This window comes from Hemitrygon akajei, chromosome 27 (assembly GCF_048418815.1).
Source record: "Hemitrygon akajei chromosome 27, sHemAka1.3, whole genome shotgun sequence".
NCBI classification, from domain to species: domain Eukaryota; kingdom Metazoa; phylum Chordata; class Chondrichthyes; order Myliobatiformes; family Dasyatidae; genus Hemitrygon; species Hemitrygon akajei.
In genome coordinates this window covers 39454716-39480362 of record NC_133150.1, presented here as the reverse complement: position 1 = coordinate 39480362, position 25647 = coordinate 39454716, and the positions used below count along the sequence as shown (strand labels likewise).

General features: G+C 41.1%; 2 protein-coding genes across 2 annotated transcripts in view; both read left to right on the top strand.

Moving 5' to 3' along the window:
- Window positions 1-5810, top strand: part of LOC140717278 (uncharacterized) — an 18083-nt gene extending 12273 nt beyond the window's left edge. The window contains exon 5 of the mRNA XM_073030705.1: window positions 2191-5810. Coding sequence (XP_072886806.1) covers window positions 2191-2466 — 276 coding nt within the window. The 3' untranslated portion in view covers window positions 2467-5810. The remainder of the gene's footprint in view (window positions 1-2190) is intronic.
- Window positions 3196-25647, top strand: LOC140717000 (polymeric immunoglobulin receptor-like). Its single transcript, XM_073030195.1, has 9 exons — window positions 3196-3336; window positions 12141-12210; window positions 13385-13705; window positions 14447-14767; window positions 16791-17111; window positions 18599-18919; window positions 21385-21430; window positions 25255-25354; window positions 25600-25647. Exons 1-9 carry the CDS (start codon window positions 3196-3198, stop codon window positions 25645-25647), a joined length of 1689 nt encoding a protein of 562 aa, XP_072886296.1.

Genomic DNA, 25647 nt, shown 5'->3' with positions numbered 1-25647 from the left:
TGCTATGTTAATTTGGTCACATGGGTTTAATTAGGTGATGTGGGCTTGTTGGGCCAGAATGGCCTGTTTCCATGCTGTATCTCTAAATAAGTAAATATCTGTTCTGTACTGACCTCACCCACCCACTTTCTCACTCTACCCCTCAATCCTGACACCTGTATGAATATTCTATTGTCTCTTCAGTCTGTCATCAATAATATTATTTGTGATATTTTCCACAGTTTTCAGCTTGCTTGTTATTATTACCTTCTGATTAAAAGATCCCAATTGATTTATCTTTTTCCTAATTGAAGAATTAGGGTCAATATTATCAAAGAGCTTCAGTTTCATCAGCTGCTTTTCACTTTCCCAAAGGTAACTACAAGGTGGAGATTGTTGGCAACACTTTCCCTCCAAGAGCTGTACCCTCAGAGAACTGTGTGCTCTTCTTGTGCATCCTCCAGTCTCTGAATCCCACCCCCAATGTCAGTAGCTTCAGATGCCCAAATCCCACAACCTAGACAAATCCCACAAATCCATGAACTCCTGCGATTCTGTCCTCTTAACTTTTGTTCATTAGAGATACAGCAGAGTAACAGGTCCTTCCAGTCCACGAGCCACCCAATTACACCCGTCTGATCAATTTACCTGCTATGACAAACCATTTTGTCTGTAAACCATTGAGTCTGTAATTTGCCAAAATAATCCCCAAGTTCATTTTCAACCTCTTCTCTTGCTGAACCCCTGTGAAACATCTAGGACCAGTTTAGTGTGTTGGTATTGTAAATCAGCATGCTGTTGTTGTACATTTAGTAGCGGGTCCTCACTAAGGATCACAGCTACTGGGTCATAAACTGTTATCAAACATAATGGAAAATTAAGCTCTACAAGTTAATTGAAAAGATCAGGGTTTACTTAAAGAGTGAAATCTGAGGGTGATCTGGTAGATGTTTGCAAGACTATCCAATTGTTTTATAGGATAGTGAAGGTGTTCCCACTTACAGATGAGAATAGAACTCAAGCTATAAGCATAAGATAGGTAATTGTAAAAATCCAGGAACAATCCAGGAGCAGAATTAGATTAGATTAGATTCAAATTTATTGTCATTGTGCCAAGTACAGATACAAAGCCAATGAAATGCAGTTAGCATCTAACCATATATGCAAAGAATAGTGTTATTTACAAAATAACTGTGAATAAAAAGTAAATACCGTAGATTCCGGATTATAAGCCGCTACTTTTTTCCCACATTTTGAACAGCTTTGAACTCTGCGGCCTTTAATCCAGAGCGGCTAATACATGGTTTTTTTTCATGCCGCCTCGTAAACATTTTGCCTCGTAACAGTAGACCAATAAAATTGATGAGTAGTTCACAGAGGTCCAATGAAATTGTACGATAAATCAAGCGCACTTTCACAATTAAATTATTGTAAATCAGTCATTTGTACTCACCCTCATCAACATGGAAAACACTCGAAGAAAAGCACATCAGACCCGAGCACATCAGACCCGAGCACATCAGACCCGAGCACATCAGACCCGAGCACATTAGACCCGAGCACATCAGACCCGAGCACATCAGACCCGAGCACATTAGACCCGAGCACATCAGACCCGAGCACATCAGACCCGAGCGAAAACGCTGCTTTTAAGTTAAAGGCGATCAATAACTTTTCCTGGTAGGCTGCAGTATATATATTTTTACCAGTCGCTAGGAGATATTGGAATGTTATTCGTGCTGTTCAGTAAAAAAGTATATGCAACGTAATTTGTGTTACCGATACGTATGTATATTTAAAAGTAGCCGTATTACAGGCACGGTTCGAAAAAAAGCATTTGCAATATATATTTGTTTGTTACCATATGGATTTAATTAAAAGTTAAAAAATCCTCACGTGTAATATCTTTCTGTGTAAATATCTCATATTACAACGTGGGACACCTGCGGCCGAAAATCCGGTGCGGCCTAAAATCCGGTGCGGCCTGTACAAGTAAAAAATTGATTTTATTTCTAAAATTAGAGCCAGCGGCTTTTAATCAGGTGCGCTCTGTAGTCCGGAATCTACGGTAGGTCATTTTGCCCATCAAGACTGCTCTGTCCCTCTACCTTCTCATCCCATGTTCCTGCCTTCTTCCTTCAAACTTTCACACCTTCACCTTTCACACTCATCATGCATACAATAGATCTTGGAATTTATTTTTTATTTCAGGAAATGGCCACGTTGCAAGAAAATGTCATTTATGCAGATCTACACTATGATCAAAACAACGAGGCTGCTGCCCAGTCGGCTAACAATGAAAATGAAATTGTGTACGCAAACATGAAACATAAAAAGAAATCGAGAGCTGTACACTCTGTTACTGCTGAGGAGACCATCATCTATGCAGATATCAACTTTCAAGGTCAACCTGCAAAGCCCAAACGGAAAGCATTCTCTCCTGGTACTTCACAGGACTCTACACAGGCAACTTATGTTACTTTTTAGGGGAATTGCTTACTGCAGTCTGTGCTGTTTATTTCCCCATCCTTGTCTTGCTGTTGCAATGCATATTAGGTACCTCCTGTACCTAATAAAAAGGTCAGTGAATGTATGTTTGTGGGCTCCTACCACTGTAACCCATTCTCTTCAAGGTTCAGCGTGTTGTGCATTGAATGGTGCTTTTCTGCACACCACTGTTGTAACGCATATTTTTTTGAGTTACTGTCACCTTCCTGTCAGCTTGAACCAGTTTGGCCATTCTCCTCCAATGGATTTATGTTTATTTTCTGATCCTTTGGGTGTTTCTGGGAGTCAAGAATGACAAGCAATCTTAATTCTAAAGATCATTAATTTTAAAGTACAAACAAACATACAAATACTCAGCAAACTAAATAAAGAGCTGAGAAACAATGCAAAGAAGTAAATGAATGGCAAAGAATGCAAAGACAAAAGGATTGTGCCTCTCAAAAATACATCACTTTTATCACTAAGATAAGGAAAATTCCTAAAATAGAAATAAACTAGTTAATATACTACATAATTAAAGCAATTCAATCACATTGGTAATGTGCTAATATTTAGCCAATGAAAAGTGAGAAAGATGGAGACTCCGTCTACTGTCTAATGGAGTGACACGCAGTTCATATGGCTGCAATTAATTCTTCCTTTTCCCCAGTCTAAACTTCAAATTTTTAACTTTTATTTGTCGGATCTTAGAGGGGAATAGTTGTTATTATGTCACAATCTTTAAGAAGTGGAAATCAGCTTCCTGAATCCAGCAATGGACAGGGGAAACAATCAGAGTATATCCCGGCTTGGGCTGAGTGCTTAGAACGTTCATTGATGGTTCTCGACAGGAAAATAGACAACAACACGGTAAAATTTGATGCTACCTCTTCTGAGATGAAGTTGTTATGAGAGAGTTTTCAATTTTTGCGGGAAAATATTATTTCCCTGAATTCTAAACTTAAAGGGACAAAGTGTCAAATAGTGAATATTTCAGCCCGCTTGGAAAAGTCTCAACATAAGATTATCGATTTGGAAGGAAGATCTCGTCGGAATAATATTCAAATTGTTGGACTGAAGGAAGGATCTGAGAGTGGGGATTTATTGGACTATTTTGCTGACTTGTTTCAATCTCTGTTTCCGTATATTTTACCTCAACCTCCCGATATCGAAAGAGCGCATAGAATTTTCACTTCAAAATCTCAGGATCCAAATAAACCAAGGTAAGTTTTGGTGTGATTCTTCGTTTCAAAGCTAAAGACCAAATCATAAAATATGCAAGGGAACAGAGTTTTTAAATTTAAGGGTTCTGAGATTCATTTTTATGAAGATTATCCACGGGAAGTTATGGACCGGTGGTCTAAATTCGTTCCAATCATGAAAATAGTCTATGTTAAAATATTATTCCCATCACTTCAAAATCCAGCCTGATTAAAATTATTTCCCAAAGATTTGACTCCACGTGTTTTTCTGAACCCCAAAGAAGCATTGGACTATGTTAATTCTATTTCAGTTGTAGCCGAGGTTTGAATGGTTTTAGGTCTGCTGAATAATTGTTATTTCGGAAAGAAGATAAGTTTTGAAGATTTCTGATTTGCTTAAGATGTCCTTTGATCGATTGACTATTTGAAGAAGATGTGAACTTTTTGATGTGAATGATGAATGACTTTTCCAAAATCTGTTTGGTCTACTGAGCGAATTAACACAATGGACAGATTGTTTGATTATTTGTTTTTATCCTCCTTTTTTTATTAATTAAGTGATAGTTTTCATGGTTCATAAGGACTTTTCTTTATATATATATAGTTGTGAGTGCTTAGTAGATAGACACAGTTTTTTCTAAAAACAATTTTTCATTGGGAGTGTAAGTTAATTGGAAAATGGTGCTGATTTTTCTTCATTAGAGATTACATAGGCATTTTTCTCTTTGATTAATTTTATTGTTTTGGCATTTTTGGAAATTGTTTCTGCATTCACCAGCTGGTTTTTAAGGATTAAGTTAAAAAAAAATTTCTCTGAACTTTTATGCTGGATGTGGGGAGCCAGATGTTGTAGAGCAATACTGCACAATACAGGCCCTTTGGCTCATGATGTTCTGCTCACCTTTCAATCTACTCCATGATCAATCTATTGCTTCTGACCTGTAGAGAATTCCATTCGTCTTTCATTAAGAGTCTATCTAGGAGTCTCTCAAATGTCCTTACTGTGTCTGCCTCTGTGACTACCCATGGTAGATCTTTCGGCTGGGAATCTATTCCATGTTTTAATGATTACTCAGCCTCACCAGTGTCCATTGTTCCAGAACAATAATACTCTATAAAGCAATGGAAGGCATCAAAGTAAATTGATATTTAAATTGCATATATATCAGTTAGAAGCAAGGCCTGTAAGTGGGCAGAAGAACCAGTTAACATGACTTGATATGCTGTTGTGTTTCTCTTTAGTGTTTGGCTTTTTATATTTAGCAAAACATTTTTTTCCTCTGCAGGGCTTTTTTTATTTTAGGGTTGTATGGTTTTTTTTGTAACTTGGGGGGAAGAATTAAGGAAAGCTTTTAAAATCACTATTATAAAATGGGCAGCTCACGGAGTCTCTCTCTTTTTTACTCTATGGGTATGCATTTTGGCTTTTCTTTGCGGAATTTCAGGCTTTTAGGGGTGGTGGGAGGATTGGGGTTAGTTTTGAGTTATAGGATTAACTGTAGGATTAATTTTAGTTTTCTTTTTTGTATTTTTTCCCATTATGGAGTTCCGGAGCATGCATGTTTTGTATATGGTTATATTTACCACCACCACTTTTGATCAGCCCGCACTGGTATGTGTGTATTTATGTGTTCAATAAAATAAAATTTTATTATGGTGACTAAACAGATAAACATTATGTTGGAATGTATGTGGTTGGAAGCATCCTATTAATTGAAAGAAGACTTTTAAAATCATTAATCGATTCGAACCCGATATAATTTTTGCTCAAGAAACGCATATCAAAACGGGCGATCGAAATAGATTTTTTTAAATGTGGAGGGGCCTTCAATTTAACGCTACTTGTCAAAATAAAACAAAGGGAATATCTATTTTTATTAAATCTAATATTTTATTAATCCAAGAAGATATTGTGTCAGATATTAATGGTAGATTTTTAATTGTTAAAGGAACAATTTGTAATAGAAAAATTGTTCCGGTTAACCTATATGGACCTAATGTAGATGATCCTATTTTAAACACATAAAATTGACTTTTCAATTTAAGCAAATTTCTTTCAATAGGATAAGTGGGTTGTGTTGATTTTTGTATTGTCACGTATCAAACTCTAATTCTCTGTGAATAAAACAACATGGATCACAATTCTTCTAATTGTTTCCTACCTGGTGAGTGACAACCAACAATCCTGACATAGATTTGGAGACCGTTTAGCTGAGCACCTACAGTCTATCCACAGAAGAAGGGGGATCTCCCAGTGGCCACCCATCTTAATTCCACTTGCCATTCCCATTCCAATATGTCTATCCATGGCCTCTTTCACTGTTACAATCTGGCCACACTTAGGCTGGGTAGCCTCCAACCTGATGACATGAACATTGATTTCTCGAACCTCCAATAATGCCTTCTGCGCCCATGCCCCATTTCCCTCTCTCACCTTATCTCCTTGTCGGCCCATCACCTCCCTTTGGCGCTCTTCCTCTCTTTTTCTTTCTTCCATGGCCTTCTGTCCTCTCCCATAAGATTCCCCTTCTTCAGCCCTGTATACCTCTCACCAATCAACTTCCCAGCTCTTTACTTTACCCCTCCCCGCTCCCGATTCCACCTTTCACCTTGTGTTTCTCCGTCACCTTCCCCCACACGTTTACTCTGACCCCTCATCTCTTATCTCCAGTCCTACTGAAGGGTCTCGGCCCGAAATGTCAACTGTACTCTTTTCCATCCATGCTGTCTGGACTGCAAAGTTCCTCCAGCATTTTATGTGTGTTGCTTGGATTTCCAGCATCTGTAGATTGTCTCTTGTTTGTGACAACCAACATCGACATTTTCATAATTGGTGTTTGTGTGTGGTCTGTGCACCATTTCTGGAACAGTGTTGAATACATACGGACACTAAAGATGCAGGAATCTGAATTTCAGAGAAAACACCAGCAGGAACTCAGCAGGACAAGCAGTATCTGTTAGTGGGAAGAATTGTCCATGGCTTGGGTCTGTTATGGAGAGCACTCTGTAAACTTACACTTGCACATTCACACACACCCAAACATTGCTGTTGTTGAGCTGAGTGTACGGACTTCAGTGTTTTCTCCAATATATTCTCATAATGGGTCCTAAACTGGGCTGATACACTTGGTTTGGTTTATGGCGCCTTCCCACTATGCACAGAGAATTTTTTTATTTCTTTAGTAATGGGGATGTGTAAATGTGTATAGGTTGTTTGTATGTAGTATTTAAGGTAGATCCCTCAATTTATTTCATAATATGATAGTAACTCTCTCTCTCTTCGGCTGTCCGTCGATTTTCGATGACGACTGAGGCCTCGGCAAGGTTGTATGGAAGACCTGCAGTTGCCCATGCTGCAAGTCTCCCCTCTCCACACCACCGATGTTGTCCAAGGGAAGCGCATTTAATTCATGTGTAGTCTTAAGTTAACTTTGTGGGTAATTAAAGATGATATCTCCTTGTGCCTAATAACCGGGGCTCATCACTCTTGGATAGGAGAGAGATTGGGGCTGCCTGAAGTTCAGATTGGGAAAAGTAAGGAGTTATTATTGTGCTGTCTGCTAGATGTCTTTTTACAGATACTGGCAGTTTCATTTTCACTATTTTTGCTAAGGTTTTGACACACTTGATAAACACTCTTGCAGTAAAGTGTGAAGCGATTCCAGTCATTTTCCCTTTGGTCATAACCTCTGGCCATTTCCTTTGGTCTAACATGGTCGAGACCCTGCATCAAGTCTGAGTGCAGAAGAAAGATGGAAATGTAAATAGGAGAGTGGACATTGTGAAACAGCACCAGTTGCCGGGACCAGATGGATAACACCCCAGGGTTCTGAATGAGATAGCTGAAGAAATTGTGGAGACTTTTGTAGTGATCCCTAACTCTATTATTGTGCAGTGCTGATTATTACATTTTCAAACAGCTCCTGGAGAGATGGAGACAGAGAGATCGAGAAAGAGGAGGGAGGTTTTAGAAAAAGATCAAGTGAACTTGATGGCAATTGGAAGTTGGTTCTGCTTCCTGCCCCCATGCCAGATCTCTAATTTATTATCCCCATTCTCCCTGTAACCTTCAACACCCTTACTAATCAAGAACCTATCAATACTCACTTTAAATATTTTCAATGACTTGGTCTCCACAGCCATCTGGTGACAGTGAATTCTACAGACTCACCACCATCTGGCTGAAAAAAATCCATCCTCATCTCTGTATTCTGAGGCTGTGCCCTCTGGTCTGATACTCTCCCACTATAGGAAAAATCCTCTCCACATACACTCCATTGAGGTTCTAGGTCCTCCAGTATTCAAGAGGTTTCAATGAGAAATACCAGCTTCCCAACATTCTTCTAAAACTCCAGTGAGTACAGGCCCAGAGCCATCAAATGCCCCAAACATTCACCCATTCATTCCCGGGATCATTCTCATGAACCTCCTCTGGGCCCTCTCCAAATACAGCACATCCTTTCAGCAATAGGAGCTCCAAAACTGGTCACCATGTTCCAAATGTGATCTGACCAATAGCTTATAAAGCCTCAGTTGGATAGTTTCTCAACAACCAAATGGAAAACATTTTACAATCCTATTTACAAATATGCATGGCATTGGGAATAGGTCTAAACATGATGTCTTTGGCATTGGGAGAGAATTGAGCATTTAAGAATTCATATTGCAAATATATAAAAATACGTTTAGGTCAGATTTGGGGGTAGGTGTGTAGTTTTGTTTGCAGCATAGTCGGAAGGATATGGAAACTTTGGAGGGGTTACAGAAGAGATTCACAAGATTGGTTCCTGTATGAGAAGATCATAAGACCAAAAGACATAGGAGAAAAGTTAGGCCATCCTTCCCATTGAGTCTAATCCACCATTCTATCACGGCTGATTTCCCTCTCAAAGCCATTTCCTGCCTTCTTCCAATAACCTTTGAGGTTCTTACTAATCAAGAACCTGACAACCTCTACTTTAAATATATCCGATAACTTGGCCTCTGCAGCCACTTGTGGCAGTGAATTCCACAGATTCAGCACTGTCTGGCTAAAGGAATTCTTCCTCATCTCTGATCTAAAGGAATGCCCTTGTATTCTGAAGCTGTGCCCTTTGGTCTTAGGCTCCCTTACTATAGGAAATAGCCTTTCCACATCCACTCTATGATGCACCATCAATAACTCACTCTGAGACGTAAGAAGCGAGGTATCGGCTTTTATTGACTGGAAGAATGAACAACACTACATCCTGGAGAATGAGGCCAGGCATCAGGCCTCAATCGCCTTTATACAGGGGTCTGGGGGAGGAGCCACAGAAGCAGTCAGCAGGGGTCTGTGGGAGGAGCCACAGGAGCAGTCCAGACAGGTATATGTAGTTTACCACACTCTATCACAGCCTTTCAATATTCAATAGGTCCCAAAGTACACCAATTTAAAGTTCAAATTACATTTATTACCAAAGTGTATATACATTGTACAACCTTGAGATTCATCTCCTTACAAGCAGCCACAAAACATAGATACCCAAAAGAACCCTTAAATAAAAGACCAACAAACACACCCAATGTGCAGAGAGAGAGAAGTAAAGAAATGGTGCACACAATAAAAGTAAACAAATAGCATTTAGAATGAAGCCTGAAGGAGGCCAAAGCCTCAACCGCATTACAGCACATAGCAGTTTAAACATTATGGAGCCCACATACACAAAGCCTGGAATCGCCAGGATAGACTACAGCCTCACCCTCAGTGCAGCACAGAGCAGAGAAAACGTGATGGATCAGTGAACAGAACCAGCCCGCACACACCTCTGGTCCCGACACTCTGCCTTTTCAATCCATCTGGCCCAGTGTTTAAATTGTCTGAATATTGGGTCATTCCTCACTCTAAGACCCACCCTGTTGCATCGCTATGCTTTGGGCCTGGACCCTGCCATCATGTTTCAGCTCGTACTTGAACATTCCAAATTGGCTTGGTACTTAGATCGATCAAACGTCGCTCTCGGTGGAAGGGCCTTTTATCTGCCCATCCTTCACTCTGACTTTGCTTTGCTCCACTGGTCTTGACATTGCCTTGAAGGTGCCTCAAGGAGAAGGTGGGAGTGGAGGATGCTATCACGTATTTGCTGCACAAATCACTCTCTCACCTAGATGGGGTCAGTTGTGCTGTGAGGATTACATTCCTTGACTTCTCTAGTGCCTTTAACACCATCCAGCCCAAGATCTTAAAGCACAAACTAACGGAGATGGGAGTAGACTCTCACATGGTGGATTGGATAGTGGACTACTTGACAGATAGACCTCAGTATGTGCGGTTGGGAGACTGTAGGTCTGACACAGTGGTCAGCAGCACAGGAGCGCCACAGGGAACCGTACTCTCTCCGGTCCTGTTCACCCTGTACACATCAGACTTCCAATATAACTCAGAGTCCTGCCATGTGCAGAAGTTCGCTGATGACACGGCCATAGTGGGGTGTGTCAGGAATGGACAGGAGGAGGAGTATAGGAAACTGATACAGGACTTTGTGATATGGTGCAACTCAAACTACCTGCGTCTCAATGTCACCAAGACCAAGGAGATGGTGGTGGACTTTAGGAGATCTAGGCCTCATATGGAGCCAGTGATCATTAATGGAGAATGTGTGGAGCAGGTTAAGACCTACAAGTATCTGGGAGTACAGTTGGACGAGAAGCTAGACTGGACTGCCAACACAGATGCCTTGTGCAGGAAGGCACAGAGTCGACTGTACTTCCTTAGAAGGTTGGCGTCATTCAATGTCTGCAGTGAGATGCTGATGATGTTCTATAGGTCAGTTGTTGAGAGCGCCCTCTTCTTTGTGGTGGCGTGTTGGGGAGGAAGCATTAAGAAGAAGGACGCCTCACGTCTTAATAAGCTGATAAGGAAGGCGGGCTCTGTCGTGGGCAAAGTACTGGAGAGTTTAACATCGGTAGCTGAGCGAAGGGCGCTGAGTAGGCTACGGTCAATTATGGAAAACCCTGAACATCCTCTACATAGCACCATCCAGAGACAGAGAAGCAGTTTCAGCGACAGGTTACTGTCGATGCAATGCTCCTCAGACAGGATGAAGAGGTCAATACTCCCCAATGCCATTAGGCTTTACAATTCAACTGCCAGGACTTAAGAACTTTTTTTTTTTTTTAAAGCTATTATTAATGCTTTTGAATTAGTGATTTAGATGCATATCATATTATTACTGAGTTAAGTATTGTATGTAATGAGTTTTTGCTACAACAAGTGTATGGGACATTGGAAAAAATGTTGAATTTCCCCATGGGGATGAATAAAGTATCTATCTATCTATCTATCTATCTAACTTTGCCTCTCCGCCACACACTTTCATCTCTGACTCAGCCTCACTTTCACTCACCTCCTCAACGTTTCAGTGCTCGTTTACCAGAAATGTTTACAGAAAAAGTGTTATTAAGTATTTAGTTCTATTCCTTGTTTTGTTACTAGCCAGTACCATAGAACCATAGAACACTACAGCACAGAAAACAGGCCATTTCACCCTTCTAGTCTGTGCTGAAACTTTATTCCGCTAGTCCCATTGACCTGCACTCAGTCCATAATCCTCCAGACCTCTCCCATCCATGTATCTATCCAATTTATTCTTAAAACTTATGAGTGAACCCACATTTACCATGTCAGATGACAGCTCGTTCCACACTCACACCACTTTCTGTGTCAAGAAGTTCCCCCTAATGTTCCCCCTAAACCTTTCCCCTTTCACCATAAATCCATGTCCTCTCATATTTATCTCTCCTAGTCTAAGTGGAAAGAGCCTACTCTGTCCATACTCCTTATAATTTTGTAAACTTCTATCAAATCCCCCCTCATTCTTCTATGCTACAAGGATCTAAAGTTCTGACCTGATCAATCTTTCTCTGTAGCTCAACTCCTGAAGACCTGGCAAAAACCTAATAATTAGTCTCCTGACTTCAGCAGTGCCATCTTACACCAAAACCTCCCCATCCTCCTAAACTCCAGTGATTACAGGCCCAGAGCCATCAAACACTCCTCTGGGCTGGACTAGGGGTGGTGGAGCTTTCTACTCACACTCAGAATAACACTCAACATGGGCTGTTTACCTTTCCATCATTAACTACTCACCATAAACACTTTCCCCAAAGACTCAGCACAGCTAACATTTTAAATAAAGCAAAAAATAATGCTTCTGGATGAACTTCGGGAGTCCATGGTCAACATTTCAGATTAATCCCCTGCTTCAGGACACCTCCAGCCTTCTATTTCTGCTTCAGATTACAACATTTGCTTGTGTCTAATATTTTAATTCTGCACTTTGTTTTGTTCAGCCTTAGGAAATTGTTTAAATGTTTCTGTCCCGCTAAGTGTCATTGAAAGCTCCCCAGATTGTCACATACCACACACCAGTTGTGTCATTGTAGTTTTTTGAACAAACTTCCTGCTGCCTTCTTCCTCATTTTTATTTCACAGTTATTTCCCTCTGAGAACAGACAGGTCCTGGCTGGGTCTCTGTGAATAAAACAATGTGGACTTTGATTCTTCTGATTGGTTTCCTACCCGGTGAGTGACAACTAGGTGAACGTTCGCACAATCAGTGTTGTTTGGGGATTGGGGAGGGAGGTGGTTGCTCACCATTTCCACAACAGTGCTTGAAAACCTGTAGACACTAAAGATGTTGGAAACTGGAGTTCAGAGTACACTCCTGGCATCTGACAGGAGGAAGGGAATTGTCGATGGTTCAGGTTGAGACTCTGCATTAAGTGTGAATGGAGAGGGGGACAGTGTAAATAGGAGAGGGGGAGGTGTGAGACTGGGTCTACTAGGTGGTTGGGAGTGAGGAGAGGTGAAGCACAACAGGCAAATAGAGTGGGATGAAAAGGGGTGCAGTTTGGGGTGGGTGAGAGGTGGAGGCAGATAAAGAGAAAAGGGGAATAGTGTGGAGCCAGGTGGGGGGAGAATATGTCCAGGTGGAGGTATCTCCTGGAGGCTGTTAACCAAGAATATCAGGACTACCATTGCTGGAATCTGATCTCACTCTGTAGGGATCGCTACACCAATGACATTATTGTCTTGAAATCAATGTTTTCCTGGGCCTTTTCAGTAAATAACGTTACTAAATCTGGAGTCAAAGGTACAGGGATGTGTAGGGATGAGAGATTTCAATCCCTAAAGGCCTTTCTAATCCAGATGGGATTTTGACACCAGGCAATTGATCATTAAATGAATCATTGATATGTGTTTTCTAATTCCAAAAATAATTATTTCATTGTGTTTAGAAACTCAATGTATCTTTACAGCAACTGAAAACACATCTGGATTTCTAGACACCAAAGTGGTAATGACCACTGTTGCAGTACCTTTTAACTGCACATAGAAATACTTGACGGGTACAATATATACAATTTCCATCAGAACCAGAGGGCTCAGTTTCAGACATCATGAGGAGTTTCTTTCTAGTTTATAAACTCTTCTGTAAGTGAGGAGGAAGTCAGGACATCAGTCTCATAGAGAGAATTGAAGCTTGACTTTAAACAATCCCCGACACAGGGAGGAAAGCACCGACACAACTGACACGGTAACAGCACTAACTGCACTTCAGACCAATATCATTGGCTGTGACATCATGAACCACATGCTGGTCGTGACCTGCACCAGCTTTTACTGTAATGTTCAAAGTTATTTGTTATTTATTAAGTTATTCCTTTCCCTTCAAATCTGAAAATGCCTACCTCAGTTTCAGGTGCCTTGTGGGCAGAGAAAAATGTAACAGGAGTTGTGGGAAGAGCCATCACAATCGATTGTCACTATGAAGCAAAGTACCGCTCGCACACAAAGTATTGGTGCCATGGATGGACTCGTTACTGTTCAGTTTTAGTGGAAACAAAAGGGCAACAGGGACGGAGTGGACGAGTGTCAATCACAGATAACCCGGAACGGGGAATATTTACTGTTACTATGGAGGATCTTCGCTCTGGAGATACAGGATGGTACGGCTGTGGAATTACAACAGCTGGTCCCGATCCGATATTTAACATACATTTCCAAGTATCTGATGGTAGGTTTCTCAGGGATTAACATTATGCCTTCCATAAAGCAAAATATCCCTCTAAACGGCAGGTCACTAAACCCAATCACCATTTCATTATCTCCTGAAAGCCACCAGACATGTGACAGATATCTCACAAGTTGCTGCCTTTCAACCATAGGGGCCACATTATTAGACACCTCCTGGACATAATAAAGTGGCCACTGAGTGTACGCTTGTGGTTTTCTGTTTCTGTGGACCATCCATTTCAAGATGCTCTTCAACACAGCACTGCCGTAACACATGGTTATTTGATTTCTCGTCACCTTTCTGTCAGTTTGAAGCAGTCAAGCCATTCGCCTCTCACCTCTCTCATTAACAATGTTTTTTGTTCACAGAATTGCTGCTCACTCGGTGTTTTTTATGCTGTTCGCACCATTTTCTGTAAATCCTGGAGACTGTTGTGTGTGAAAATCCCAGGATATCAGTAGTTTCTGAGATACTGGAACTACCCCATGTGGCCCCTAAAATTCTTTCATGGTCAAAGTCACTTAGATCACATTTCTTCCTCTTTCTGATGTTTGGCCTAAACAACAACTGAACCTCTTGACTATGTCTGCATGCTTTTATGGGCTATGTTGCTGCCACATGATTGACTAATTAGGTATTTGTTTTACCGAGCAGGTGAACAGGTGTATGTAATAAAGTGCAGAAGAGTGTTTGATTTTCAGATGTTCATTCAGTGTCTGAATGTTTAATTCCTTCCCACAGAACCTGTGTCTGTTCCTGTGGTTCGATATCTGTCACCAGCAAATGTCTCACGTCTCGGGGGCTCAGTGTCAGTTTCCTGTGAGTCCTTCCAGGGATCCCTTCCCATTCGGTACACATGGTATGAAATAACCTCATCTGGGAATCAAAACATTTCAGATACAAATGAACTGGCTCTACATTGTCAATCCTTCAACCACCAGCACCATCAATACTACTGCAATGCCTCGAATTGGCTTGAAGCAAAATCCAGTGCAATGGTTAAAGTGACAGTCTTCAACAACGGAGAGATCTGCAGTTATGTGACAGAAATCAATGGCACCAGTAAGTTCTAATTTCAAGGAAGCATACATTTAACTATTTCTTTTTGTTTCTCTGTTCCTGCTGCTCTTATACTTCTAGTAGGGTAAGGAATTTCTTTGCATTTGTAGAAGCTACACATTGCAGCCACCATGGGGTAGAAATAAAGTTCAGTGAACAGTTAAGTCTGTCACTTCCTCCAGGAAGATGTGGAAGCATCTCAAACATGAGGACTTTCCTCTCGGACAAATTCAGAGCATTCCATTCATACTTCAAGCTTCTGCTTTGAAAAAGGCTGGAGTGTGTGTTGAGTCATGTGACAGTGAAACTGTCATAAAAAGAAAAGGAAGGACATAAAATATCTCAAATATTGGTGGGAATGACAGAAATTCGCAATGTCAGGGGGCAGGGGTAAGTGTGGTTGCTATTATTATATTATAGGAAAGATATCAATAAATTAGAGAGAGTGCAGAGACGATTTACTAGGATGTTACCTGGGTTTCAGCACTTAAGTTACAGAGAAAGGTTGAACAAGTTAGGTCTCTATTCATTGGAGCGTAGAAGGTTGAGGGGGGATTTGATCGAGGTATTTAAAATGTTGAGAGGGATAGTTAGAGTTGACGTGAATAGGCTGTTTCCATTGAGAGTAGGGGAGATTCAAACGAGAGGACATGATTTGAGAGTTAGGGGGCAAAAGTTTAAGGGAAACACGAGGGGGTATTTCTTTACTCAGAGAGTGATAGCTGTGTGGAATGAGCTTCCTGTAGAAGTAGTAGAGGCCAGTTCAGTTGTGTCATTTAAGGTAAAATTGGATAGGTATATGGACAGGAAAGGAGTGGAGGGTTATGGGCTGAGTGCGGGTAGGTGGGACTAGGTGAGATTAAGAGTTCGGCACGGACTAGGAGGGCCGGAATGGCCTGTTTCCGTGCTGTGATTGTTATATGGTTATTACTAAGGAGAAGGTGCCTGGGAAGCTGAGAGCTCTGAAGGTAGATAACTAACCTGGACCAGATGGACTACACCCCAAGGTTCTGAAAGAGGTAGCTAAAGAAATTGTCCAGGCATTAGTGGTGATCTTTCAAGATTAGCTAGACTCTGGAATGTTCCAGAGGACTGAAAAATTCAAAATGTCACTCAACTCTTTAAGAAAGGAAATTATAGAAGAGTTAGCATGATTTCGGTGGTTGAGAAAATGTTGAAGTCCATTATTAAGAACAAAATTTGGGATACTTGGAGGCATATAATAAAATATGGTTTCCATATGGGGAAATCTTGCCTGAAAAACCAGCCTCTGTGTTAAAGGGCGTTATTTATTTATTGATAGAGTGTAGTGTAGGCTCTTCAGGCCATCAAGCCACACCAGCCCAGCAACCCTCGACAAACCCGATTAGACATATCCTAATCAGAGGACAATCTACAAAGACCAATTAAACCACCCTGTATGTCGTTGGACTACGAGAGGAAATGAGGCCTCCCAGGCAACCTCAACGCATTCCACATGTAGAATATTCAGACACCATACATTTGAAGAGAGATGAGGAGGAATTTATTTAGCCAGAGGGTATTGAATCTACGGAATTAATTACCATAGATGGCTTTAAAGATGAATTCATTGGGTATATTTAAAATGGAACTCAAAAGTTGCTTCTTTAGTAAATGCATCAAAGATTCTGGGCAGAAATCAGGAGAATGGGATTGAGTGGGCATTAGTGGGCAGTGACAATGATGACCCCAATCAAATAAAAATCACTACTAGTGAAGAGCTGTGAGCACGAGATGAGGGATGATGCTGCTGTATTCTCAGTCTATGTAGAATTTAATTATACCAGTTGACAGTGTAGCAGATTCCTTAGAACACAGCAACAGCTTTAAATAAAACAACTTTTTTATCATTATTACATCCTTGATGGTTTGTCTTTTTTCTGTGCTGCATCAAATCCAGAGTAACAATGAATTTTTTCTCCCTTATATTTGTGTAGTGGAAATGACATTAAACAATCTTGAATCTGCTTGATGAAATTTGGCTTTACCTGTCCATTTTCTCCAGTTTCAGGTGCTTTATGGGCAGAAGATAAAGTAAGAGGAGTTGTGGGAAAAGCGATCACAATCGATTGTCACTATGCACCAGTGTACCGCTCAGACTCAAAATATTTGTGCCGCATGTGGGGTCGCCAATGCACATTGTCAGTGAATACAAATGGGACAATTGCGCAGTATGGAAGAATGACAATCAGAGATAACACATCCCAGGGAATATTTACTGTTACTATGGAGAATCTTGTCTCTAATGATACAGGATATTACAGATGTGGAATTAAAACATCTGGCAATAATCCAGTCTTTGATGTGCATCTAATAGTGTCTGATGGTAAGTTTCCCATTGATTGACATTATGTCTCTATTGAAATGTCTGATCCATGTTTTCTCTGGGAAGTCTCTGGGCAGTCGGAATATCCTGAAGCTGCTCAGCAGTGCAGAGGCCTGTGGTGAGTGGGGAGGGGTCAGGATACCCTACTCATGCTTTCTGACCCACTGACTGGACACCGATTTCCAGTGGGAGGCTCAGCACATTCTCCTGCCTCTGAACTGGATGAAATGTCACCCTGTCAGAGGTTTGCGTTCAGACATAAACTAATAATCCAACAACAGATCAGTGAGATAAAAATGTCACTCCTGGTCTAAGTACCTGAATATGTATTAAAAGGAAATTGGTTGTCAGAGCTCAGCAGACTCAGCTCAGTCCTCTAGGAGTAGGCCGGCACAGTCCCACCTCACCTCAGGGATCAGTCGCTCCCTCCACAATATGCCTCTTTCTTTGTGTCTCCCTGTCTGTCTCTATCTGTCTCTCTGTCTGTGGCTATCTCTCACTCTCTCCCTCCATCCCAATCAAGCCACTATGGGCCCCCAGAATCAGCACCCATTGACCACCCACAGCCAACAGCCAATCTTTCCATCCGGCCCAATCCCATACGGAAAATACTGCAATGGAATTACAGAAGTTGTTTGAACATGAAACTTCCAGCACAGAAACAGGCCCTTCAGTCCACCATGTACCACTGTCCGTATTCCCCAGAATGAAAGGGTTAACATATGAGATGCATTGGATGGCTCTGTGCCTTTACTCACTAGCACTTAGAAGAATGAGAGAGGAACTCATTGAAACCAATAAAATATTGAAGACTACATAGAGAAGACATAGAAAGCACATTCCAACCATGGAGGAGTCAAGACTGTGGGAGAGAGACAATAGAAGGATACTCCTTTTGAACAGAGCTGAGGAGGAATTTCTTAGGCCAGATGGTGATGATTCTGTGGAATTCATTGCCACAGAAGGCTATGGAAGCTAAGTTATTGGGTATACTTAAAGTGTAGTACGATAGGTTCTTGATTAGTAAGGGCATCAAAGGATTCAGGGAGAAGGCAGCAGAATGGGTTTGAGAGGGAAAATATTTATCAGCACTATTGAATGGCAGAGCAGACTCAATCAGCCAAATGGCTGAATTCTGCTCCTTTTAGTGGGTTAGTCTAAATGCGTCTCTAATATTGCTTTTGTATCTGTTCTGCCTGCGTGCCTAAAGAAGGCACCTTAAAACAACACTTGCCTTGAATTTTCAAACAACACTGGAGACTGTCTCCGTGATGCTGAGAGAGATTGTAACTCTGATGTTCACACAGACACATCCTCAGTGTCATCACTGCTGTCCTGATCGGTAATTCTGCTGTGCTTTAGGATAATGGTAAATGTGGCAGTTCAGGCATCTGGGACGATGCAAAGCCACAGATTGATGTGGAGTTCAGATCCCCACCTACAGCATCTTTATTGATTTTCTGATGTTCAATGATTCTTTCCCACAGAACCGGTGTCTGTTCCTGTGCTTCACTTTCTGTCTTCTGCAAATGGCTCGTGTGGTGGGGGCTCCGTGTCACTGTCCTGTGAGTCTGTACTGGGATCCCTTCCCATTCAATACACATGGTATGAAAACATCTCATCTTTGGATTCAAAGATCTCTAACACCAGTAAACTGGATCTACGTTGTCAATCCTTCAAACACCAAAACCATCAATATTACTGCAGAGCCTCAAATACTCATGGAGCAAAGTCTAGTGAAATAGTGAATGTGTCCATCTACAACAGAGGAGGCAACTGCAGTCTTGTGATTCGATTCAGTGGCACTGGTAAGTGGTGGAGGCTGTGAATCATCAGGGTGATTGAGTATCATATACTGTTTTCAAGATTCAAGATTGCTAAATGTCATTTCCAATACACAATTGTAAGGAGAACAAAATAATTGTTCCTCTGGATCCAATGCAGCACAAAAACACAATAAGATATAGATCACAATAATAAAGTCAAATATTGTATATTTGTATTATATACAATAAATACAAATTCATAAGACAGTTTATATACATTGATTGCATGTTCATAAAGCACCATAGACACAATTGTGCTTGTAACTCAGGTGGCTGATAAGAAATGAAAAAGTAGTGGTAGTGGGTTTTGTGGAGGGGTGAGGTAGTGGAGTGAGGGTGCTAATCTATGTTCTTAAGGCTGCATTCAAGCATTTCTGGAATATTCTGTCTCTGCTATGACAAATCTTGCAGAGAATGGCATGTCATGTTCAGTAGCTGAGAAGTGAGTCTTAAACCAGAGAGTATCCTGTCTCACTGAGTATGGTAGCTTTGTATCCAAATGGCTGATGTTTCTGGTCGCTGACTGAGATTTCTCATCTTTGAAAAACAGCAAGTACCCAAACTCGCTTCTTCTAGATTTCGAAACAGTTTCCAGTGGTTTGTTTCATGGAAAATAGAGCGAATTGAACAGGTTATACCATGTGCAATACGAGGGGTGATTGATAAGTTTGTGGCCTAAGGTTATACAGCTCTCGTTACCACAGGCAGTGGTGGAAGCCATGTCACTTGAGTGTCTTTAAGGCAGTAATTGATCAGTTCTTAATTAGTCAGGGCAGGAAAGGTAATGGAGAGAAGGCAGAAGAATGGGGTTGAGAAGACAATGCATCAGTTATGATAAAATGGTGGACCAGGCTCGATGGGCTGAAGCCCTAATTCTGCTTCTCTATCTTCTGATCCTTGTAGTCTTAGGGATGTAGACAGGATGCAGAATGGAGTTCTATCTGGAAAAGTGTGAAGGTGTACATTTTGGAAGATGACATTTGAAGGCAGAGTACAGTGTTAATGGCAAGATGTTGGAGTCCAAGACCAATAGTCCTTCAAAGTTGACTAACAAGTTGAAAGGATGATGATGAAGGCACATGCTCTACTGGCCTTCATTAATTGGAGTACTGAAGTCAAGAGTCACAAGGTAGCGTTAAAGCTCGATAAAACACTGGTTAGTTCACACATGGAGTTTTGCGTTTGGTGCGGGTCTCCTCATTATAGGAAGGTTGTGGAATCTTTACAGGATGTGGAGGAGATTTACCATGATGCAACCGAATATATCAGGGATGTACAAGGGACTTTTCAATCGATACATGACGGTTGTGTGCTGTGCAGAGGGAAGGGTTGGATTGATCATGGAGTACGGTTAAGGCTGGAACAACATGGTGGGCCGAAGGGTCTGTATTGTGTAATACAGATCTGTGTTGTATATAAAGGGGACCTAAGGGGCAGTATTTTTACACAGATACTGAGTGTATCTGGAACATATTACTGAACAAATTTGTGGAGGTGGAGACCACAAAAATGATTTTAAAACCTTTCTGGACTAAATGCAAGCAAGTAAGACTAGATCAGTTAAACACACTCATCAGTGTGAATGAGTTGAGCTGAAGGGCCTGTTCCCATACTGTATAACTCTCTGATGTTCAACGACGTTTGTCTGACCAATATAAGAACAGGAACACAAGGGATTCTGCATATGGTGGACAACAAGAGCAACATATCCAAAATGATGCAGAAACTCAGCAGGTCAGGCAGCATCTATGCAAAGGAAAAAACAGTAAGTGTTTCAGGCCAAAATCCTTCATCAGAAAGGGTTTTCGTCTGCAATGTCTACTGTTTATTCTTTCCGTAGATGCTGCCTGAACTGCTGAATTCCTTCAGTATTTTGTATTATATCAGGAATTGGCTTTTCATTGAGAACAGAAGCATTACACTGTCATATCAGCAACTGTACTTGGTCCAATATCTCCACATTCACTCAGTGCAGAGATGAGTTCATCCCTCTGGTGGATGTTGCGACCCCAACAACAGATCTCCCAGTGCTGGCAGCTGTCATTAGCCCGGCTGGAACTTCCACTTCTGTTTGCACAGGATTAAATAGGGTTTTCAATCCCAGTGATCCAAGCCCCATAACTTCCCCAGGAACATCGGTGTTCAGATATGCACAGGATTAAATAGGGTTTGCAGTCCCAGCGATCCAAGCCCCATAACTTCCCCAGGAACATCGGTGTTCAGATATGCACAGGATTAAATAGGGTTTTCAATCCCAGCGATCCAAGCCCCATAACTTCCCCAGGAACATCGGTGTTCAGATATGCACAGGAAACAGAAATTACTCACCTCCATGTAACCAATCAGTCCTTTATTGAGGCATGAGTTTCTACCCGTCAATCATGTACTCTTGCTTAACTGCACTTGGAAAAGACATAAGACTGAATTATCTTTCCTTGCCTCAACAGGACGTGAATATTCATGTGAAACATTTACAACAGTATCAGCTGCAAGGTAAACCACTTGATCAAGTTCTGCTCAAATGTACAATGTTCTCATTGCTGGTGCAATGATTGGCCCTGCACCAATCATTGCACCCTGCTCCTGTATAAGAGATGATTAAGGGGGAAATTACAATTTTATTCATTTAAACTGAATGTCTGTGAGAATATTGTTTTCATTTCCACATCCAGTAGTATAACCAATTCTCTACTACATGTTTTAAGGCCAGGAATCCAAGATAAATTGATTTCTCTAAATATTCTGCAATAACTTAAACGTGAAAGTTGATACATTTTTTTTATAAGTAAACACAAAATACACTGCAGATGTTGGGGTCAAAGCAACACGCACAATATGCTGGAGGAACTCAGCAGGTCGGGCAGCGTCCGGGGAAATGAGCAGTCAATGCTTCGGGCCGAGACCCATGGAAACGAACAGTCAACATTTCAGGCTGAGAAACCTACCAGCCTTCTCCTTCCCACCCTCCCCCCACCTGCTCGGCCTGAAACATTGACTGTTCGTTTCCACGGGTCTCGGCCGGAAACGTTGACTGTTCGTTTCCATGGGTCTTGGCCGGAAACGTTGACTGTTCGTTTCCACGGGTCTCGGCCGGAAACGTTGACTGTTCGTTTCCATGGGTCTCGGCCGGAAACGTTGACTGTTCGTTTCCATGGGTCTCAGCCGGAAACGTTGACTGTTTGTTTCCATGGGTCTTGGCCGGAAACGTTGACTGTTCATTTCCACGGGTCTTGGCCGGAAACGTTGACTGTTCGTTTCCACGGGTCGTGGCCGGAAACGTTGACTGTTCGTTTCCATGGGTCTCAGCCGGAAACGTTGACTGTTCGTTTCCACGGGTCGTGGCCGGAAACGTTGACTGTTCGTTTCCATGGGTCTCAGCCGGAAACGTTGACTGTTCATTTCCACGGGTCTTGGCCGGAAACGTTGACTGTTCGTTTCCACGGGTCGTGGCCGGAAACGTTGACTGTTCGTTTCCATGGGTCTCAGCCGGAAACGTTGACTGTTCATTTCCACGGGTCGTGGCCGGAAACGTTGACTGTTCGTTTCCGCGGATGTTGCTCGACCTGCTGAGTTCCTCCAACGTGTTGTGCGTGTTTTATTTTAAGTAGATTATTGGAATGGATAATGATAACCAAAGGGGATAAATTCACTCAACTTCACTTGTCTCATTATTGAAATGTGCACGCAACTATTTGACTCACTTTCAAGAACTTTTCATCTCATGTTCTCGATATTTTTTTCCTTATTTAATTAATATTTTAATTTCTTTTTCTATTTGCACAGATGGTTATTGTCTACACTCGGGTTGAACGTTCTAGTTGGCGGGTTTTTCATTGATTCTGTTGTGGTTATTATTCTTTAGATTTATTGAGTATGCCCACAAGAAATTGAATCTCAGGGTTGTATATGGTGACGTACATGTACCGTATTTTGATAATAAATCCACTTTGAACTTTAAGCTTCAGGGTTCAGATAATGCTGTTGTGTAACAGAATCATATGGTCCTAGAGTCGTATAACAGACAAAGACCATGTGGATTTCCATTGCACATCTATCTACAGAACACTGCAAATGTCTTGGGCACCCTCAATTTTTTAAAATATATTTTTTATTCTTTTTTTTTCAACAAACTAACAACAAAAAAATGCAACACATCCACAAAAACCACAACAATAACAAAATCAAATTAAATATTGAGCAGCAAAAGGGAGAATAATATAAAGGCAAAAGTAAACATACACAGCAGAGGTGCACAGCACCAAAAAAAAACCTTAGTCCTCACCCCGTAAGAAAGTCCAATACAGGGCCCCATATCCTTTCAAAAATATCCCCTCTGTTCTCATTACATAGTCTCAGTCTCTCCAAATGTAAAATATTTGCCAGTTCTGTCAGCCACAGTTCGTACGTAGGCACAAAGCCCATTTTCCACATTTGCAGGATTAACATCTTAGCAATCACCATTCCAAACAATACAGCCATTTTTTCATACTTATTGGCTGAAGGCAGGAAGCTTGTTGGTCCAAGGATGACTATCAGCAGGTCCGGTTCCCACCGCTTCCCCTAAGCCTCAGAGAAACAGTGAAAAATACTTTTCAAGTATGCATAAAGCTTACAACATGACCAGAATGAAAGTGACAAGTTACTGTTCTCAACTGAACCCTCAGTGTTTTTTATATATAGTTTCAGATGCCAACATTTCCACAGAGCCCTGATATCAAGATTGAGGGTTTCTGGGATTACATGGAGAGACAGAACCAAGTGAGACAGCCAAAGTCTGCAGAAGAAGTTAGCAAGTTCTCCAAGATCCTTCAAATAATCTACCAGCTAATTTTCCTATAAAACTGCATCACAGTGTACTGAAAGTAATTGGTTTTACAGGCAAAGTGTGGTAACACCCAATACTGATTTGATTTAGTTTCTTTCTGCTAACTGCACATTATAGTAAATATTTAGATATTTAAAAACTTTTTGTTTCATTAGTTTTGAAAGCATCTTCACTTTACAGAATTATTTTACATGTGCTTTAGACTTTTGCACAATACTATATGTAAACTCAACCTTGCAGCACATTGCCCAGTGCCTTTATGGAGATGTGACTTAAGATCTCATTCAGACACTTCACAAACACTGAGTGTGACTCTGTTTCCACCACTCTCTGGGTAAAAACAAGCCCTTCAAATCCCTTCTAAATCTATGTCATCTTGGTTTATTCACCTCTGAGAATGAGGAAAATTTGCTGTCGTCTATCCAACCTGTACATCTCATAATTTTCCATCCCTCAACTATATCCAATCTTCACCCTATCTGCTCCAAGAACAGCAAGCCTAATCTTTTGTTAAATGTTAATCCTTTGGAAATAAAAATCATTTGTTACATTCAAAGGGGTGTCATGCAGTATTCTCCATGACTACTCCATCACTAACCCTCACCCATGATGTGTGATGAGTTTTGTGTTTGCCAAACCCTAGGATGCTGCTTTCCTTTACCCTGATATTCATTGACATTCACTGACTCAAAGATTGCTGGTAGAGTAACAAGTAGTAAGGTCACATCTTGCAGGGTTGGGCAAAGTCTCAATGACAATAACTGGAGAAATAAATGTCATTTGCAGATGACATTCAGACAGATTGTTTCTCAGGCAGTGAATAGGATTTCGAAGAATCTTGATCAGCTGGGTTTTTGGGCAGAGGAATAGCAAAATGGAGTTTAATTCAGAACTGTGCCAAGTTTTGTATTTTCAAAAGTCAAATCAAGTAAGAATTTCACAGTGCTTGGTCAGCCTTAGGAAGTGTTAAAGAACAATGGAATCTTGGAATTCAGGTACATGGTTCCCTGAAAGTGGAGTCAGAAAAGGAAAGGTTAGTAAAGTAAGTTTCTAGCATGAATCATAGTAGAGAGGTTGGTAATCTGCTAAAAACAACAGTTATTAAACTGGATGAATTGCAGAAAGGATTTGAAAGTTCAAAGTAAAGTATAGACAGGTATATATTGTCATACAAAACACTAAGATTCATTTTATCGTGGCACACTTAGTAATTCCAACAACCACAATAGAATCAATGAATGACCACATGCAAGATGTTGCTATTGCCTTGAGAAAATTTGGTTTTATTCCAACTGATGATCAGGTTGTTCCCCCTTCTCCAACCCACCGTTCAGTCAATGCTAGTTTACTCCTCTAGTTGAACTTGTCTGGCTCTGCTTACATTGCACTGTTCACTTGACTAAGGTTACAGAGGAAACAAGAGATGAATGCTTCAAGCACAAAACCACCTTGGTTCATCTCATCAGTTCTGTATCTCTTCCCCTTTGCTCAGTTTCATGATATGGAAAATATGGAAAATGGGCCGTTGGCTACTCTTCGCTCTGCTGATGATCTGCACTATTTCAGTCACGTGGTTCACAAGGAAAACTAAGGTAGGCTTCTGTATGTCAGTGGAATTTGCTTTCAAATATACAGATCATTTGAGAAAAGACATTTATGTTTTCTTATCCAATGGTCAATACAAAGCTATTTGCAGATGATATTGAAAAGATGTTGACACACTGTATGTATGCAGAATGGTTGATGTGAATAAATTGGAGTCCAAGCTCCAGATACAAATGTATAGCAGAGTTCCCAGTGTCGATGAGTCTGATGATTTGAATGTTGCCTTTTACAGAAACCTGATGAATCAGCTCCTCACAAATTGGTCTATAAGGTAAAGTGA